At 37.0% G+C, this 16,023-nt stretch overlaps 1 protein-coding gene across 1 annotated transcript; it reads left to right on the forward strand.

Annotated features, from left to right (window-relative positions):
- Window positions 1–568: 568 nt before the first annotated feature.
- Window positions 569–15,820, forward strand: ywhae2 (tyrosine 3-monooxygenase/tryptophan 5-monooxygenase activation protein, epsilon polypeptide 2). The gene is made up of 6 exons (XM_081391703.1): window positions 569–833; window positions 3,880–4,079; window positions 9,057–9,163; window positions 9,343–9,549; window positions 10,772–10,908; window positions 15,619–15,820. The coding sequence occupies exons 1-6, from the start codon at window positions 770–772 to the stop codon at window positions 15,669–15,671; spliced, it is 768 nt and encodes a 255-aa protein (XP_081247829.1). The 5' UTR covers window positions 569–769; the 3' UTR covers window positions 15,672–15,820.
- The last annotated feature ends 203 nt before the right edge of the window (window positions 15,821–16,023 follow it).

The following is a 16,023-nucleotide window of genomic DNA, read 5'->3' on the forward strand; positions in this document are numbered from 1 at the left end:
AAGAATATTGGTTACCAACATTCTTTATATATATTGTGTTCAACAGTAGAATGAAACTCATACAGGTTAAGGGTGAGTATAATTTATTTTTGGGTCAAATTGACTGTTCATTTTTTTTATTTCATGCACTCCAATATTATCTTGAAAGATATGTCTAATTGGCTGGAAACAAAGGTCCAGTCATTTCTTACGTTTTAATGTTGTTGAATGAAAAAAAGCTGAATTTGTTGATTCTGGGTAAATTGTTTAAATGCAAGTGTTTGTAGACAACCTTACTGTATTCTGTATTTAAACGTAGATAAGTTCCATCATTCCATTGTATGAGTAAACAGGCCTGCAAATGTTAAAATGATAGGAGACTTAGGCTACTTGGTTTACTGGAAGATGAATAAAAAGACCCCTATTTTTGTACACTTTTTTTTCTTTGTTTCTAATTTATTTGTGTGCCTTGATTTACTGTTTTCTTTTACACCTACGAAATCTATTTTAAATGTATATTTTGTTTATGTTCCTTAAAAAAAAAAAAAAAAAAAAAAGGAGTATCCACTTCGTCGCGAAGGAAGTGCGCAGGACTCGCTGCGAATTTCCCGGATAGAGTTTTATCGCCATATTTAGTGCAGGGTCGCCGGCAGTGTACGAGGATTTTAAGCCGCCGTTGCTCCACTAAGTAACTCAATAGCATATTTGTTCACTTTCCTATAACCTTCGCATCCCTCTGCACAAACAACGTCGCTTACCATTTCCACCTCCTCCCGATCCCCAAGTAACCATGGCAGATCGAGAGCATTTGGTATACCAGGCTAAACTAGCAGAGCAAGCAGAGAGATACGATGGTGAGTTGATTTTTTTTTTTTTTTTTTTTTTGGGTGGCGATTTGTGTTGTCACACATTTTGAATTGCCGCAGAGGAAGAATAAGAAGCAGAGCAGGATTTCTTTGTCCTATTACTGGTCAAATTGTTGGTTGAACCCCCCCAAAACTGAGCGCTGGCTAGTCACATGCGCACGTCCAGGTGAAATGGGAAGAAATATCCGTTTGGAAAGGCCTAGACTAACTCAACCCAACCAGAGCTTGTACTGCATTGTTACGGTTTCAAACTGGGGTCCGCGAAGAGTCTAGAGAAAAACTGTTTTAATAAGTAATACGATTACATTAGAAGCAAGTAGTAGTAAGTAAGTAATTAAATTAGATTTAAATAAATGAATAAAATTGTGTATAAACGTTATTAATGGATTAAATCAGATTAAAATAAACATACAAATTGATATACATAAGTAGAGTAAAATTAAATTAGTAAATTATAATGTATTTAACTAGAATATATTTTCTTTAATTATAAAAAGGTAACTATAGAAATTAATTACAAATTTTAGGATGGGGTCCCCCTCACATATTTCTGTGGCATCTAAAATATTGAAAGCCCCTGATCTAAACTAACTCAACCCAGCCTAAGCTTATACTGCATTGTTGATGTATTAAAGTGCTCTCATTGCTTAGAACTGTTCTGTAAAATCTGTGAATGTTACATTGTATGTGAATGTACATTGGCTTGCGAACTGGTTGAAATTCAAACCGCTGGTAGAATTAGTTACCCAGGTGGTGACTTTTATCTGGGAGCATATGATTAAAAAAAATATGCAGCTTTTAAAAATGCACTAAATTAGGGGTTTTCAATCTATGGACCCTCAAATATCAACATCCCGGTGCAAAATCCTAAATTGTGAAAGGCAGCGATATATTTTCATGTATAAAGACCAAATGTACACTGTTAAATAGTTTGACTTTTTTTTTTTTTACCCGTTATTATTGTGATGTTTTGTTAATTTTTTTAATGCATTTATTCATTTTATTCAATTCATTATTTTTTTAGTTTAATCTTAAAAAAAAAAAAACCGTGTATAATGGTTCCCGGACGCCAGTCTGAAAACCCCTGCACTAACTGATACCTTGATTTGATTTAGCTACAAATGATCTAAATAAAAACAGACTTGGTTCAGATTTTAGTTCTGATAACAAGTGACAGCGTGGGTTAATAAAAAGTGAGATTTTATACAATTTCATATTTCCAATATTTTTACTGTATCAATGTTTTTGTGGACCCTTTTTGTTCATTACACCCCATGCTGAATTCAGGGCATTGTTTTGGGTGCTTTTAATATGACACGAGGGTATTATACAGTGCAACTTCCTATTAAATATATTTTTATATTAAATATGTTTTTGTTCTGATTTTTCATGGATCCTTTGGATTGATAGGTTGGATAAATCAGAACTAGATTGATAAAGTTCAAGACCTCTTTTGTTGTTAGCTTGACATAAAAAATAAGACAGGTTAGATAAACCACTTAGATGACTGATGAGATGAATAAAAACGATTGGACTGCATAATATATTGCCGTTACAAAAGTTTGTTGTTTTTCAAGCATTTCAACTAGGGATGCACCAATTGGATTTTTTTTTTTTCAATACCGATTTTAACTAAACTATTTTCCGATACCGATATTTGTCACTTGCTTTTGTCATTAAAATAGATTAGTTTTTGATCATGTTTTAAATTAGCAGAGTTCAAAAACGCATTTATCAAGGTAGTTTATTGTTGATATCATCGGATTGGATCCATTTAACATTTATCAACAGGCCATGAACATAAATGCATAAATTCAACAGAACAAAGATGCATTATGAAATAAACAGGTCTAACAGTAGTTTTCAGGTACAGGCCACGCCTGCTGTATTTTGTACAGATTTTATTTTGTTTTAGCAAGTATTTAATTATTTTGCCAAGAGAAAAAAGTTGGATTATGGGACAGACATTATACAACTCAGTGCCTTCATGCAGTTAATCCATCGGTTTGTTATATCATTATCAACCTTTTTCATGCTATAGGCTAGCCGATATGTTCATGGTTTTAAATTGATAAAAAACTGGCCGATAATTATCGATGGTCGATACTTCGGTGTATCTCTTTCGACATAACGGCCCGGTCACACCTAAAACCTTGTCTATATTAGCATCCACACAAATGCGCAATAACATTCGTGTGCTGCAGTTTTTGTGGTCTACCACTTTAAATGCTTGAGCTCTTTAGAGCAGGATGGATTCTGATTGGCTGTAAATGTTTTTATCGTTCATCAGCTTGAAATGAATCATTACGAAAATGATTCCAACTCTATTGTTTCTCTGTGCCTTTATAGTTGTGCTGCTATTGACTCTGCTATTCTTTTACGTTTAGGACATACATTTTTGAAACTAAGTCATTATTATAGTTATTGTGCTTGGTGTGAACATAACACTTCAGCTTCGATGTAAAAACAAGAAGTATTTAATTTAAAAGAATTAAAATGGAGAAATAAATGCAATTATTATTAGGGAAGTGTATGTTTTCCTTCTACTGCGCTGCTTTTCAGTAAGTGGAGGGCTGAAAGCATTATCTTTTACATTATCTGCCATTCCTATCACTCAGCTTTATCGTTGCACATCACACTGGTGAAACTGCTGATCTGTTGTCAGGTACTGAAATATGTGCAGTGCTGTATTTTAGCAAACACTTCCATTGCTAAACCTTCAGTATGTCATTTTTCTATGCTGTTTCTGCTACAAACAATAATGATATCTAAATTTTCTATTGTTACAATTCATAAATGTACGCCATAACAATGTACAAATGTCACAGACTGGGTGGTGAAATAAGGGACATTATCTTTTTTTGTTCAACCACTCAGGTTCCCTTATTTCACTACCCAGTCTGTGACGTGTATGTTATGGAGTAATTTTATGAATTGTGACAGAAGAGCTCTGTCCTTTTTCCCTTTGATTTCCAGATCTTTGTTGATGGGTTCCCTTTGTGTCATTAGGATCAATCTAATCTCTCTGTTTCAGAAATGGTGGAGACGATGAAGAATGTTGCAGGGAAGGACATCGAGCTCACAGTAGAGGAGAGAAACCTGTTATCAGTTGCGTATAAGAATGTGATTGGTGCGCGGAGAGCTTCCTGGAGGATAATCAGCAGCATTGAGCAGAAAGAGGAGAGCAAGGGCGGAGAGGACAAACTCAAAATGATCCGAGAATACAGACAAACGGTGAGACTACGTTTTTAAAATTTTTTTGTAGTTTTAGTTAGCTTTCGCACCAGAGGAACATTTTCATAGTTCCTATTAGGGATGTGCACGAATATTCGAATTTTCGAATATTCGATCTGTAATTATTATTCGAAAAATAAAATACTATTCGAATTTTATCGAATTTATGAAGCCCTAGATACTTTGCGGGTCGTAACTGCAGTGAAACCCTGATAAATCCCAAGCACTAACTCGCAGTTATAATTAAATGCACTGGGTGGCACTGTGGCGCGTTTAACAAGTGTTTTGTATTTTATCATAATGTCGTCGTCTGCCTCGCGAAGTTTGGAATTACTAGTCGAAAATGAGGTTATTAAATGATCTTACAAAATGGAATTAATTTTGATCAAATTAATTAATTAATCTGGAGTTATAGTATCATCACCACAATGAGAAATCACATGAAATCCAAACAGCAGTCGACTGAGGAAAAACAGCTGTCCATCACTGCATCACGACTGCAGGTAAGCGCAGCTGTAGTGCGAGTGATCCGAGATGATAACTTATCTAATATGATTTAGAGACATATTCTTCCTTTAAATTTTGTTGAGGGAGAGGTTTAAGAACAGAAAACGCAAAGTGCTGTTAGAAACTTAGAACACCGTTATCTTTGTTTCTCTGAAACATCTGTCAGCGCAGCGCGTTTTCTCACTCGAGCATAAATTGCTGGCGGCGCGCCTGCATGTGGATGATACTGTTTTTCTCAACATAAACGTGAAACAATATAAACACGATAATCATATGCTGACTCGAGTGTATGTGTACGTTCTGTACGATAACTGGCGCAATCTGTTACTCTGCTTTATTAGCCGTTTTTTTTTCGTTCGCGCTGCTTGAGCTTAAATCCTTTTGTTCTTTATCTTTTTGTTTACACATCGGCCTACTGTTTAATGTTTTCAATTAAAAGAAAACTTTAACATATATTGTAAGCTTGTTGTGTATATTACCTAATCGTAAGCTTCTTCAGAAATGGTGACAAAAACTAAAAAACTAACTTAACTTAAAAAATAAAGGCTTTTTCGTTAAACGTCGTTTAAATAAACGAATATTCTAATTTTATGAGCCCGAATATTCGAATGCAATATTTTTGAAAAATGCCCATCCCTAGTTCCTATAACTATTGGCGGAAGTACCTGCTTTTGGCGTGTTTGCATTACAGGAACTGGGAACGATTTTAGTTCTAGGAAGGAACTCCTTTTTGAGGGACTAAATCAGCTCCCACTTCAGAGTAGGGTCTAAACCAGAACAATAGGAACTACCAGTTGCGTAAACATACGTTGATTGGCCCGAACGCATGCCATACGAAACACCAGCACCCGCCATTTTTAAAAAGCCATGTAAACTCACAGTTCACATACTCCATGAACTCAAATAACTGTTACCTTTGTCTGCCTCGTTGTTCTTTTCTCAGCCTCGATGATATGTAGCACTGCAAATTGTCGTTGGAGTTTTCGTCTTTCGCCTAAATGATGTCGCTGTCGGCTGGCTTACTTCACTTCAGAGTTCATACTGGCGGTGTGAATGCAACCAGGAAAATGGCTCTAGAGGAAAATTTTTGGGGAACCGCCCTGGTGGCTAGTTTCTATAACTACCCGGTGCAAAAAACCTTTCAGTGATCAGTTTTTCTTAGTGTTGTCAAAAGTACCGACTTCAGTACCAAGTCGGTACTGAAATTGAAAAAAAGTGACGATCCCTAATATCTCCACTGATAGATGGATCCGCTGATAGACGCCTGCTTTCCAACGCGGCCCGTGTGTCTAAGGCTGCGTTTACACTTGGCATTAACATGCTCGCTGAGTCTACGAGTCCGTAGGCTGTCCCATTCAGCATTTTACCGCTCTGAAGTGTGCTCAGCAGCGCCCCCTTTGTGCCCTTGAAGCGGTCTTCCGCGAAGCCCGCATAGAAGCAGGCTTCACGCACTTTAACTACCCAGGAATCCTTGCGAAAGGCCAATCAGACAACAGATGGGAGGAGATTTCACTAGCGGATAATTGTTGACATGGCTGAGAAGAAAATATTACGGTTTTTATGACCTAAATGTACATTTTATCAGTGGTTACCTACAGTTTATACAAACATTATGGTAATCGACCAGTGGTTGATGTCTCAAACATAATAATAGCGCGTTTAATAATACGATCGCATTATGATTCATTAAATAAATAATGGCAGGGCTTTACTGAGTCATATGTAAACATAGTATGAATATTGAAACCTGTAAATTCATCTGAAACTCATGCACATTTTCATTATGTTTTAAAATTGCAATCTTAGTTCAAATGGAACATTATGTATTATTATGTACAACTGTATACATCATTTAAATAAGCATGGTGTATATATTGTCTAATGCCCAGGTGATATGCACAATATCAAAATATAGAACTGTAAAATTAGGCTGTGTAGTTGACATGGAGATAAGACGTTGGAGCGCAAAAAATGTGATTTCTCCTGTCCAACAACAACCAGGCCTGTATTTCTGTCAGTAAGGTTATTTTTCACTCTGATTTCTCTGAAAATAAAAAGCTAGATGATATATTAAACTTTTTCTGTACGATGGGTAAATATCATATTCACAAAGCAAGATACCTTAAATTCAAATCTAGTTGCAAATTTTTTTGCTTATGATTTACAGTTATTCTTCACTTCAAAAAATCCCCTCCAATAAAAGAGCTTCGAAAATATCCTGTATTATAGAACAAGTTTTATATAAATTGTAAAAATATTTTATTTACTGTTATTATTTACTTTCATTTTCTCTGTATCCCCACATGTTCATTGTTTTGTATTTTCATTGTAATGCAAAAAAAAAAAAAAAAAAAAAAAAAAAAAACAGCCCGTTATTTCCGGCGTGCTGATCAAGTCTGTCCCAAAAATACCTCTCAATGCACCCTCGTGGACTCGCGCCAAGGGCCCTATAGGTCTGCACTACATGACGTCACCAAAGTGTGGACTCTGAGGAAGTCCACAAGTCCGGAGTGTGCCATTTGGGACAGGGCCAGAGTCGAGTGCGAAGTATGTCGCAAATATACTGAAATGTTTGCCTTCGCACCCAAAAGTTGCAGAACCATTCATTTTCTGGAACGCGCATTTTTCCCACCACAGCTGGCAACGTTCTCGGACCCATACGTTTCTCTGTACCGCTTCCTTTATGGCATCTATCCACATTATTAGTTCTTGCAGCCTCTTCATCATCCTCATTTTGCGAGATTTGTAAAATGTTTTTAAAAGAAAACCCACCACTTCAGGTCGACTTTGCACCAGAGCCATCCTTTTTTTTTCTTTACTTTTTTTTTTTTTACGAGATCCGATCTGTTATCCAGATACAGAAGCACCTTGATGGGAACAGGTGTAAATGCACCATGTTCTGATTGGCTTATGATCCGATCTGCTTGATCGGATCACGGTGATCGCATGTTAATGCCAAGTGTAAACGCAGCCTATGGCCCTGGCCCAAACGGCACACTCCGGACTTGTGGACTTCCTCAGAGTCCACACTTTGGTGACGTAATGTAGTGCAGACCTATAGGCCCCTTGGCGCGAGTCCACGAGGGCGCATTGAGAGGTATTTTTGGGACAGACTCGATCGTCACGCCGGAAATAACGGCCTGGTTGTTGTTGGACAAGAGAAATCACGTTTTTGCGCTCCGACGTCTTATCTCCATGTCAACTACACAGCCTAATTTTACAGTTCTGTATTTTGATATTGTGCATGCCACCTAGACAATAGATACATATTTAAATGATGTATACAGTTGTACATAATAATACACAATGTTCCATTTGAACTAAGATTACAATTTTAACACATAATGAAAATGTGCATGAGATTCAGATGAATTTACAGGTTTCAATATTCATACTATGTTTACATATGACTCAGTAAAGCCCCGACATTCGTTTCTATTTATTTAATGAATTATAATGTGATCGTATTATTTATTCAACACACTATTATTATGTTTGAGACATCAACCACTGCTCAATGACCATAATGTTTGTATAAACTGTATGTAACAAGTAAAATATACATCTAGGTAATAAAAACCGTCATATTTTCTTCTCAGCCATGTCAACAATTATCCGTGAGCGAAATCTCCTCCCATCCGTTGTCTGATTGGCCTTTCGCAAGGATTCCTGGGTAGTTAAAGTGCGTGGAGCCTGCATCTGTGCGGGCTTCGCGGAAGACCGCTTCAAGGGTACAAAGGGGGCACTGCTGAGCACACTTCAAAGCGTTAAAATGCTGAATGGGACGGCCTACGGACTCGTAGACTCGGCGAGCACGCGCAATTCAAGTCCACGAGACCGAAAGTCCACATGAAGTGCGCGATTTGGGACAGGGCCTATGTGCTCAGTGAAGACATGTTTTTGAAGCATTGATCATTGTAGCTAATCAGAGACATATATGTTGAGCATGTGAACACAATGGCCAATCAGAGACATATATGTTCAGCGCGTGAACACAATGGCCAATCAGAGACACATATGTAGAGCATGTGAACACAATGGCCAATCAGAGACATAAATGTTGAGCACGTGAACACAATGGCCAATCAGAGACATATATGTTGAGCATGTGAACACAATGGCCAATCAGAGGTGTTTAAAAACAGTGCTCAAAATGCTAGAGGAAAACTTGCTTGATGCTAGACATGGTACCAAAGTCGGTACTTTTGACAGCATTTTAAAAAATCGAAATAACCCTTTTCCACAATAACCTTTTGTGCAGTGGAAAGATTCCATGGATGTTAAAGGTTCTTCATGGAACCATCAATGCCATATATCGTCACATTGCGCTGCGCGCATCCGGTGTAGACACAGTGTTACATTGGTGTCCTGTGAAAGGCTTTTAGGCTGTTTGTTTTTTCATTTCATATAAACTATCATATCTAATCCAATATCTAATTAATATGCCATTTCTTATCATTCCCTTTGCAGGTTGAGAATGAGCTGAAATCTATTTGTAATGACATACTGGATGTACTGGACAAACACCTCATTCCTGCAGCCAACACAGGAGAATCAAAAGTTTTCTACTACAAAATGTAGGTGTTTGACAAATCAAAGTACATGCATTTAGAACTTCATAGGTCTCCTACACAACAGTTAGATGGGCGAGGGTCAGAGTGTTCAGTATATAACATAAAAATTAAAATAGTCAACTTTGCTAATGCAAATTTGATGAATCTTTTCACCCACACTTGTTTTTTTTTTGTGTTTGCAGGAAGGGTGACTACCACAGGTACCTAGCGGAGTTTGCCACAGGTAATGACAGGAAGGAAGCAGCAGAGAACAGTTTGGTGGCGTATAAAGCTGCCAGTGACATCGCCATGATTGAGCTCCCACCCACACATCCCATCCGGCTCGGCCTGGCACTCAACTTCTCTGTCTTTTACTACGAGATCCTTAACTCCCCCGACCGTGCATGCAGGTTGGTTTTTTTCTTTTTCTCCTCACTTAAAGTGTGCAATGTGTGTTTGATGTTAAAACTTCTAGGGCTGCACCCTAACAGTCGACAAAGCGTTATTTGAAGAGAAGAGAAATTAGTCGACCAAATTTGAATTAGTCTGTTAGTCGCAGAAAAAAAGTAACCTCCACGGGAATTGGCGAGGTCACGCAGACGCTTGAATTAACAGTGCTTAATTTATATTTTGAAGGCTCATTATTATGGTATTTCTCTGTAATGTCGAACAATGTTACATAAAATATTTTTTCGCAGCCCTGAAACTCAAACCATTTTCTGATGTTTCTTATGCTCACATAGTGTTAAAAAAGCATGTTTTTCAGGCTAGACGAGCCAAGCGATTGGCTCTTTTAATTAGAGGGAGGGACGCATTCCACCATATTGCGTGTTGCAAGTTTCTCCCATTCATAATTTATAGGAGTGAACCATATTTCTATATCTATAGTTTTTGATGTGGTCGAATGTGTTCGAACAACTGCAAAAATCGACTTCTCTCAGTCTACTGACACATTCTTCACATTATGTGACGCACATTAGCCAGACGGGATTTAAACTTTGTTGGCTGAAGACCCGAGTTTGGTTTGAAGACAGAAAAACGTACCAAGCACAATGTTCTCTCACCATTCCAGATTTCTAACACACACTCTTGCGGCTCACGGCTATCAGAGCAGAAACCAAAGTGCTGCTCTTCGTATGTTTTTCCGTCGTCTCCGGTCATGTTAATATGTAAATTGCGCAAGCTTATTTTGTCCATTAGATAGAAAGATCAGAAAAAGCCCATACATTTACCCGCTCATAGACTCTCCCCTCAAAGAAATCAGGACAGAAATGGTTGAAAGTGGACAAGAGACGGATCCGATCGACCAAAATGTATCTTAATACCAGGTTTAAACATGGGCTTGGATACTCAACAGCTGGTTCTCAATCTTTTTTACTTAAGGCCTGTGAGTATTGATATATAAAATGATTTTAACCATGATGCATTTCATGATTCCCTAAGTTTCAAGAACTGTATGTTTAATAAAAACAAGTTATTGAGGGGGAAAAATAAATATTTCAGTCTCGATCTTTATTTTGTTATTTTAGCATTTCATTTAGAGTTAGATAATTTTAATTGAATGCATCATCCTGTAGCCCCCTGGTTAAGAGCCACTACCTCAGTCTGACTCTCCACTCGCTCCTCCAACAGGTTGGCGAAGGCAGCGTTTGATGATGCGATAGCTGAGCTGGACACACTGAGTGAGGACAGTTACAAGGACTCCACACTCATCATGCAGCTGTTACGGGACAACCTGACGCTGTGGACTTCAGACATGCAGGGAGATGGTGAGACATGCACACCTTAGAGAAGGGAAAGCTGCTTTGCCATTTGCCATAGTAGACTGAAGCAAACACTGAGATGCAGAATTAATTATAACCTCTGGATTAGATACCATTATAATAAGAAAAAATCTGAATTGCACAGTGCAGTCTGTGCCTGAGGTGCATTGCAATTGCATATCATTTTCTTAATTGGTATTGTCAGGAAAATGAATTTCTTTTTAACATTTTTTGAGGTTAACCCTCTGGGGACCAGGCTGTTTTTGGGGTCCTTGAGATGTTCTGACATGCCTTGACATTTGTGCTTTTTTCAGTTATTTATAAAGACGTTAATGGCAAAGGTGTAAATTCACTCTATATAGCACAAACAGGGCTACCATAATATGCGAGCAACGTGTATGTAGATGTTTGTATTTTTAAGAGAATAATGTTTATGCGTGGTTATTGGAAAAAATTAAAATGAAAGTTGCTGAATTAAGACCACAAAACACATATTAAATATGTGTCCACAAGACTTTTGACCAATGGATGTTGTCCCTTTGAGTTCTAGCTTCAAAATTATGTTAAAATAGTCTTGCTTTATCGTTCACAAAAAAAAAATACATTGATTTAAATGGTGTAAAACAGGTTTTGCTTGGAAAGCCAATATGCGAGGGGGAGGAGTAGTTTACACATTAGATTTCAATGTCCCACCCACTCTGCATAATGACTCTGCATAATTAGCCATTCATTCAGGTGTGACACTGACTGAGCCACAATACAAGGACAAAATATGTATTTAGAAGTAGACTTATATTGACCATTGACATATATTGACTTATATTGATTTCGCTTACATCTCTCTTGTAAATATGTTTTGCTATTTTATTAAAAATGTTACCATTACAAGAATAATTACAATTTCAACAATATTTCAAGTGTACTCTTTCTTTGTAAAAAAGAAAAAAGATTATAGGCCTACATTTTATCATATGTATTCATTAGTTTGAATATAGACAATTGCTAAACAAAAGCTTATTTGATGTGGCAGTATATTCTACAGTAGCCTAAAAACTGTACCCAAATCTAGTCAACAAGTGACTGACTGTATCGTTGTTTTTATGAAATATTAGGGCATATACATGCTAATTTGCATTTTAATACGTTGCTTATACAAATACATTTTATTTCATTTTATTTCAACATATTCCAGTCGATTTTTACTCATCTCAGTAGGCTATAGCAAAGCAGTTTATTCTTTCACACACAGACGCGCGATTCATATTTAGGCTAAACAGTCTTTACAAATATGTCCCCTTCATTCATCTCACAGAAAGGCGAGTCATATTGTAGAAATGCGCTTCATCTTTTTGCGGTTTACATAGGCCTACACTAACGTTATTCCATAACGTTATTCCACACGTGAGAAAAGAAAACAGCCTACCTCTTTCCTCAGCGGAATCTGCTCCTCATATCAGGATATATTGCTCCTCATATCAGCAACATCTTTTCTCCATAAGGTAGGCTAAATTATGCCTCACTCGATCGCGACGCGCTTTGTTTACAGCTGATGTGGGCGTTTCACAGGTGTGAAATGGTTCTCAGAATTTGCGTTTGAATAGCACGCGCTCTCCGGGGAGTGGTCACATTACTGTGAATTAGCTCGTAATGAGCTCGACTGGAGTCGCTCTCTTTTTATACAGGTTACAGAAGCTGAGAATATTTGTTTTTTATATAAATGACTTAATTTAACAGATGCGATCTCAAGCTTTATGCCCGTGGGTCTGTTTGACTGAATTTTCGCGGAGTTGTAGATCATTTTCGAACGCGTTTCAAATGGGAGTTTACTGACAGAGAGAAGGCAGAAATCGCATCATGTTAATTTTTCTTTATTTGTCAAAAAGCAAAACACTTTATTTTTATTATGAGTATACAGAAAAAAAATAGAAACTGAACAGGATCGATTGACGTATTACACGAAAATGAAAGATCAAAATTAACAGAGCATTTAGTGTTTATTTTCATTGCAAAAAAAAAAAAAAAAACAGCAAAACGCGCGGGCGCGTTTCTGGTCCCCAGAGGGTTAAAGGTTTAGTTCACCCAAAAATGAAAATTCTGTCAGTAATTACTCACCCTCATGTTGTTCCAACCCCGTAAGACTTTCGTTCATCTTCGGAACACAAATTAAGATATTTTTGATGAAATCTGAGAGCTGTCTCACTCCTCCACAGGCTTATGGACACGATAACTTGCTGGCCCAGAAAATGTATTAAAGACATTGTTAATATAGTCCAAGTGACTCCAGTGGCTCAATCTTAAGTTTATAAAGCGACGAGAATACTTTTTGTGCGCAAAAACAAACAAAAATAACGATTTCATTTCACTTTTCATTTCCTTCTCTCTGGGCCTCGATTCTTTTCACGTAGTGTAATAGCATAGCGCGTCTGTGTTGCACGTCACCTGAAATTGGTGTGGAGATAAGATTTTTAAAATTAAGAGATCAAATGCACAAATTCAAATTGTCTTTAAAAGCAACAGGTTTGTGTTTGAAAAGATGGAGTCACGAGTATCTGTAACTAGTCAGAACACTGCCTGAGTGATCGCCACAAAGATAGATTCCGTGAAACAACTATTAAATATCAAATTATTGGATTGTAATATTACTATTCCTCTGAGGAAACTGTCTTGACCTTGAAAAGGTTTTTAATCAAGTTGTAGCCTAGAATTTGCTGGAAAAAGGGATCTTGCATATCTTTAGTTTCTATTTTAGTTAAAGTCCCCCTGTGGTGAAAATCAAGCTTTTACTGTTGTCTATATGTCTATGTGGTGTTTTTAATATGCTTTAAGACAAACCATGTGCAAATTCATAAGTAAACACCATTGCTGAGTATTTTCTCCTCAAAACTGCAGTGAACCAAAAGACAGTCTCAAAAACGCGGTTTGAAATCGCCCCTGTTCGCTATGTCACAAACGTTGTAATCAATCACGTCAACGTTCGGGTGGGCTTTAGCATATCATTAACAGACGAGTCTCCAGAGAAGCCAGGTTATCTCCGTATATTTTTCTGTTGAGATGAAAAATCGGGTACATTTAGCAATACAGCGGGTGAATTAGGTATATGATGAATGTAATGAACTATATGCCTTTCTCCACTGACTTTCAAAGCGTTTCTAAGGATGCTGATTTTTAGAAGGCAGCTTTCTGACTCTGAGATGGATGAGAACATGGTTTGTGTAACATTAGCAACGCGTTATTAGCTGTTTGATAACGTAGTCAAGCAAAAGCCTAATCATATTAATAACCGTTATGAGACTTGTAGACAAGCCTGTATAATTCACTCTTCCACTTCTTCCCCTGAATCAGTTTCTGGTTTAAACGTATATGGCTGAACTAAACCAGTATTCCCACTTATGTGCATTATCTACTATAGTAACTTGAGTAAAGTTGATAGAGTGGATCTCTGAGCTGGTGTGAGTGACTGGAGGCGGTGCTAATTTACATATTCATGGCTACACGTAATCTACACGTAAGTAAAGCAAGGGTGTAGAGTTACATTCAAGCTATTTTAAGGCATGCACAAAAATGTCATTTTGGTGATCAAAGATGAGTTTTAAGAGATATAATTATTGACTACAGGGGGACTTTTAACTCAAGTATGGTTTTCATCATGAAAAAAGAAACAGGCATGGAGTTAATATCAAACAAACAATTACATAAAGTTATTATTGGGCTAGAAAAGGTTGTATTGATTAACTGCAATTATTTTCCATAATTCTGTTGATTTGGTTTTAAGAAAAAAGGATATTAAATAAATCTTTAGTTTCTATGTCTATAATTTTCTTTAAATTATAGTTTGTAATTTTTACTAACTCAAGTATGGTTTCCGTCATGAAAAAAGAAGTATGGTGTTTAAAACAAACAATATATTAAAATGAATAAGTTCTTATTTATTCTTATTTATAAAAAAATAAAAGTTAGAGTTAAAAAAGGCTAGAAAAGATTGCATTGATTGATTTAATATTACTATATTTATGGATCGTAATTACCCATTGACCCATGTTGTTTCTAATAAGCATACTTAAAGGGATAGGTCACCCAAAAATGAAAATTGGCATTAATTACACCCTCATTTTGTTCCAAACCTGTAAGACTTTTTGTTAATTTTCGAAACACAAATAAAGATATTTGTAATAAATTCTGAGCCAGCTCTGTACTCTCCATAGACAGCTACGCAACTAACACTTTGACACTTCAAAAAGTTAAAAGATCGAAAACGAATCCATATGAATCAAGCGGTTTAGTCCAAATTTTCACTTTATATATATATATATGATGAGCAGATTAAATTTAGGATTTACTTTTATGATATGAAAAATAGAATCTTTGGTTAGTGTTGACACATTCATTTACACAGAAACTTTATATTTCCATTATGTGCTTTTCTACAATGAGTTAAAGGTGCAAGGAAAACATTATTTGTAGCTTTTTATTTATTTATATTTTTAATAATAAAAACAAGCACATAGCTTGAGGAACATGCCAAACCAATGTAAATGTAAAGAAATGTGAACGAGCACTAGTCGGGTGTGAAATTTTTTGTAGCATCTGAGACTAGTTGCAGGCCATGTGACTTCAGCTTTGTTGCAGGCTTATAAAGTGTGAGGTGTCGAGTTTGTCTCATAGTGTGTGGCTTAAACTGAATGCCACTATAATAAGAGAGACTCTTTGTTTTTTCAGGTGAAGAACAAACTAAACCAGCACAGCCAGATGCTGAGGAAGAAAAGCAGTGAGATGTGTCCGCCAACATACTAAACCTTCTCTCTCTCTCTCTCTCTCTCTCTCTCTCTCTCTCTCTCTCTCTCTCTCTCTCTCTCTCTCTCTCTCTCTCTCTCTCTCTCTCTCTCTCTCTCTCTCTCTCTCTCTCTCTCTCTCTCTCTCTCTCTCTCTCTCTCTCTCTCTCTCTCTCTCTCTCTCTCTCTCTCTCTCTGTCTGTTGCTCTCTCTTTCTCATTCATCCCTGCCCTCAGGGAACCACATGGTGTCATAGAGAAGAGTTCAGATGCTGAATGCTGTCGTCCATCCTTGTTTATCACTTTATCTGTGTCTTTTTTCCTCTCTCGCTTTCCTCCTTGTTTCGTACCTT

The sequence above is a fragment of the Scardinius erythrophthalmus genome, assembly GCF_964197995.2.
Source record: "Scardinius erythrophthalmus genome assembly, chromosome: 2".
Taxonomy (NCBI): domain Eukaryota; kingdom Metazoa; phylum Chordata; class Actinopteri; order Cypriniformes; family Leuciscidae; genus Scardinius; species Scardinius erythrophthalmus.